A 4,687-nucleotide genomic window follows, 5' to 3' on the forward strand; every position below is an offset into this window, starting at 1 on the left:
GCAGATTTTTGCTCCCAGCACCAAGACCATATGCAGAGACCAATGGCGGGCACCAGTTGAGGACATGATAAAAATTAACCTCGATGGTTCACTTGTTCCGGGTGAGAATCATGCTGGTTGGGGAGTGGTCGCCAGGTCTACGGACGGCGCCATAGTCTGTGCTCGTGCTGGACGGCACGAAAATGTTCAGGATGCGTTTGCTGCTGAATCAATTGCAATGCATCAGGCTGTGTCGCTTGCTGCTGATTTTGGTATGCTAAGGGTGGTCTTTGAGACCGATTCTAACTTGTTGCAGGAGGCGTTGGACCTCACTAAGGTGGACTCGTCCGCATCTGCGGCCACCATCGAAGACACGAAGTTTCAACTGAAGTTGTGCTTCTCAAAATATGATATTTCTCTTTGTCGTCGTACTGCTAATTCTGTAGCTCATGAACTGGCAAATTTGGGTCGTTTGTATTCCTCGAACCTCTATGTTGAGTGGGAGTCTGACGTTCCAGCCCATGTGGCTGATTGTGCTTTGGGCGATTTGCCCCAGCACCGTTAAGTTATAAAAGCTATGCTTTGCTTTCAAAAAAAAGTCTTAGGGGAAGGGCTAGGTGCAAAAAAGTTTAATCCCTCAAATTTTGAGGGATTACATTTTAGGGGAAGACTAGAGTTGCTCTAACATGGTACAAAACATTTCCAGCTCTGTTCCAACTTCTGTTTTATCATGAAAACAAGAGAACTTGTGCAAGCTCGGAAAAAAAATAGATAATAAATTTTACTTCGATTCAATCAGCAAATACACCAGCTAAATCAGCCCAGTATAATAAACACTTGATTTGAACTAAACAGGCTACTATTTTTCCACTTGTCAAGGTATCTTGATCTACACAGTAACATAACATGCAAACAAATTATAAGGATGTATCCAAATTATAAGGAAAATAGTGGAGCTAAGAAGATAACAGAGGAAATGCACTTGGAACACGTTTGGGTTTCCACCAGTCATATTACAAGGATAGGCCACATAAAAGTCAAGAAATTTTCTCTAGTTTTCATGAGCTTCAGGCTATAAAAATTAGTACTTCTGATGTCTGCCTAAGAGGGCTTAAGAAGACAAATTCAGCTGCTACTTATATACAATACCAAGAAAAGCAACAACACTTTTCCATGAGCTTCAGGCTTTCAGCCAATGGCTACACTGTGAGAATGCTGGAGCTGAGCTTCATTGACAATCCTTTGGAGCAAATATCACCCTCACGAAGAACTGGCCATACTCAAAGACTGAGTCATCAGGAGAAATAACAGCTCCGACATGTTCGTCTTGAAAAGTCCACTGGAACACTGAACCGTTCACTTCTAAAAAAACATGAAGTTCTTCATTTGCTTTCACTGCAACAATATGCTGGAATATTTTTTCGTGACCAAATAATTTGTCATCAAACAGCACAACTCCACGATGAGGATAGTCATCATATCCGGTGCTAAAAGCAGTGAACCTCACATGGTGAGGATGGTCCACCTTTGCATAGACTTGTATTACAGCCTCGACACTTTCTGAAAGGACTTTGTATTTTAAGTCCAAATTGCAATTATCACCAGAAATTCGTGAATAAAACATGACATTAGCTTCAGCATGGACATCAATCTCAGCGTAGGCAGAAAGTAGTTGCTTGTCATCTGATTCATCCCCTTCCTTCTTTACCCAAAGATCAACTTCTACTAAAGCCTTATCCGATACATACATTCCTCGACAAGGGCTACAAAGTGGTACGACAAAAGAATCCTACAATTTAACAGCTTGTTAGAACTAATAAGCAATATCCACTTCCACATGCATTAGCAAGTATCAACACAACAAATTCAAAGATATACATGCTCATGTTCAAATTAACTAGTGAGTGATACTCACTCCATCTTGAGGGTGCCTTTTCTTTTTTACATTTGTTTGCATATGCAAGACATGCATGCGACTTTAATGCAATTGTGTTCTTTTTACCCTGATTTATCTTGTCAGTTGCTCAACATTATCACATATTAGACTACATCATCACGAGGGATCTCATAATCATTACCCTATGCCCCTCTACTATCTAGCTGATTGGGAGTTATAACCGTCTTAATAGCACATGCGTAATCAAAAGGCGACAAAGAAATAGAGTAGATGTCTATGTAAAGTATATATTAACAAGATGACCAGTTATGTATGTTTGTGTTAAAAAAAGTACAATCAATAACAAATTTGGAGAATTGATCTCATGGGTTGAAGTGATCATCCATCTAAGGCCGCTTAACAACACAAAGAGCAGATCCTTTGAAGATGGAGAAGTAAATTAACCTGGCCTCACACAACTTTTAATAGATGGAAGCAATGAAGGAGACAAATCAAAGAACCAAACTAACATAAACATCAGTGTTGAACATCATTATTCAGCAGCCAACCATTTCGGAAACAAAAACAAGCATAATATCTTCGGGAGGAAATGAAGTCTTAATTACCTGCTTCTCAATTGTTACAGCATCATCCCTGGGACGGTTAAAGACATAGTTCCGTCGCCGGTCCAAGTAATCCCGAATGGCGAATATTCCGTACACACTAATGGAATACGAGGCTTCAAAGCTTGATAGACGCATGGAGAAAAATTGTAGCATATGACTTGGTTCACGATATCCAAGAGTTGATGGGGCTGCAATTATTAGTGAGAACAAAGCAAGTTGGTCACAGAGTACATAGATAGCACAACAGGAGATGAATTAATTATTAGTAATGAATGGCAGGCAAATGGCGCTTACTGGTAGAAGTGTCATGGGTCCTGTAAACACAGTGGTGGCAGGATTTGGCCCCAAGGATGCATAAAGCTGTTGCCTCAGGGAACACTTTCATGGGAGATGGGGGGAAAGGAGTCTCATCATCATCTCCCAGGGCCATAATCTCCTTGCACAGCTTTGAGTGTTCTATAATCCGCTGGAAGAACCTGTCTGCCCATCTGAGTTCTATGTCCTCTGCTTGGCTCTCGGGGTAGAGCTTTCCTGAAGAATTGATGTAGAACAGCTCAGCAGATAAATATATAGGAGTATTTTTGTTTCATCTGTTGAGAGAATCAGCAGCTACCTGGACAGTTTGTCTCGGCTAGGATCACTTGGCAATTGCGGCCGTCGTCTTCATAATCGCTGCTCTCCTGTGTGCTACCATCGCCTTCTTCCCCTCCTACAGAATCAATCAATGTAAATCAAGGATCTATGGATACTTAACACATCTGTAGGGGGAATTGGCTACCTTGTTCATCGTCGTCATCACTGCCCTTCTCCCGTGCGCTCCAGGTGCTCCAGCAGTCATCGCTGTCCTCCTCCCGCGGGAACATGAGGTCCAAGGCACGCCTGGCGACTTCACATGGATCTGAATCTGCTGCTCGGTGACAATAGACAAATAAGTATTTGATCAACGAATAATTGAGTTGGCGGAAACAATATCAGTAAGAGGAATTCCAGTGAGGAAGAGTGGAGATGCACGATATACGCACAGGTGCTCATGCGCGCCGGCTGGTCATGGAGCTCGGCAACCTCCACCCCGTTCCGCCGGTCGCCTGGGTCTTCCGGGTAATCCCAGTCGGTGCAGGCGTCGGGGTGGTGGGCGCCATCATATGACAGGTTCCTCGATTCAAGGAAGACTTGCTCCTCCGTCGATGCCATCAACACGCTAGGGTTCCTTGGCGACGGCGGCGGCGGCGGCGGCGGCGGCGAGTTGGGTCGGGACAGGTTAGGGATTTCTGCTCGCGGTCGTGGGTGTGGGGAAATTGGGACGTTTTTTTTCTTTTTTCTTTCTTTCGAGGTAGTACATGAAAGGGCCCAAGGCCCGGCCCGGTTACGTGTGCTTCGCGTCTCAACTGTTTCCAATTTTTGTTTTTCCGGAGAGAGAGAGTCTCAACTGTTTCCAGATTTCGAGAAAAGTTTTGATTCTCAGAATCACGGATCCAAAAAATGTTCATCGAATTCAAAAACAGTTCTTGAATTCTAAAAATGTTCATGACTTCAAAAGGAATGATTTTTTTAATTTTGATGAACATATTTTTAACGACTCGCTCAATCAATTTGCTTATGGACACTTGAGTGAAATCAAGCATCACTTGACATTACTAAAGTTTATTACTCCTATGAAATTAGTCCGTGATCAAAATAGAATAGCTGATAATCTAACTAATATTGGTGGTTTTGAAGGTAATACCGCTTGTTGGTTAGCATCTCCAACAACAAGCCTAAAATTTGAATATCTAAAAAGCAGGTTTAAACTAGATGACACCCCGCGCGTTATTGCGGGAATCAGTTGCAATATATCTCAAGAGATTTGATTTTATGAAACATGAATATTGAAATTGATGATGTACGAACTAAAACAAAAAAATGCATATTATATATAGTATTTGATTGTTGTATGGTTAAAAATGCATATTAGCACATGGAAGGTAGCTGGCCTTGTGTGGCACCCAAGGATTTGGTTACTGGATGCTAGATTTGCTTACCGTTGGTTAGTCGCTTATCTCATCACCCACTATAAACACATTTATCGAAAGTTTCAAATATAAACAGTCATGTATTGTCAAATGGCCATGGCAACTCCCACAGAATAAGAAACTAGTCGTGGGCGTTGTGCCGTTGTGGTAACAGGTGGAGATCTCTGCAGTACTGCATGGTGGTTGGTGCTATAGTG

General features: G+C 42.2%; 1 protein-coding gene across 2 annotated transcripts; it reads right to left on the reverse strand.

Moving 5' to 3' along the window:
• Positions 1-936: 936 nt before the first annotated feature.
• LOC119360647 lies at positions 937-3,790 on the reverse strand. 2 transcript variants are annotated; one of them, XM_037626198.1, is made up of 6 exons: positions 3,504-3,790; positions 3,260-3,385; positions 3,095-3,190; positions 2,776-3,012; positions 2,482-2,669; positions 937-1,768 (listed from the first exon to the last, which is right to left on the reverse strand). In XM_037626198.1, exons 1-6 carry the CDS (start codon positions 3,670-3,672, stop codon positions 1,208-1,210), a joined length of 1,377 nt encoding a protein of 458 aa, XP_037482095.1. In that variant the 5' UTR covers positions 3,673-3,790; the 3' UTR covers positions 937-1,207. The 2 variants fall into 2 exon arrangements, with proteins under 2 accessions (XP_037482095.1, XP_037482091.1); XM_037626194.1 differs by having other exon boundaries at positions 3,260-3,388.
• Positions 3,791-4,687: the final 897 nt, after the last annotated feature.

This window comes from Triticum dicoccoides, chromosome 1A (assembly GCF_002162155.2).
Source record: "Triticum dicoccoides isolate Atlit2015 ecotype Zavitan chromosome 1A, WEW_v2.0, whole genome shotgun sequence".
Taxonomy (NCBI): Eukaryota; Viridiplantae; Streptophyta; class Magnoliopsida; order Poales; family Poaceae; genus Triticum; species Triticum dicoccoides.

Bases quoted from the DNA above. Each gene is read 5' to 3' on its own strand.
- LOC119360647 (XM_037626194.1), bottom strand. From the start codon at position 3,672: ATGGCATCGACGGAGGAGCAAGTCTTCCTTGAATCGAGGAACCTGTCA. The intron at 3,389-3,503 runs GTGCGTATATCG...GTCACCGAGCAG, and splicing joins GCCGGCGCGCATGAGCACCT to CAGATTCAGATCCATGTGAA. The intron at 2,670-2,775 runs GTAAGCGCCATT...TAATAATTGCAG, and splicing joins GACCCATGACACTTCTACCA to CCCCATCAACTCTTGGATAT.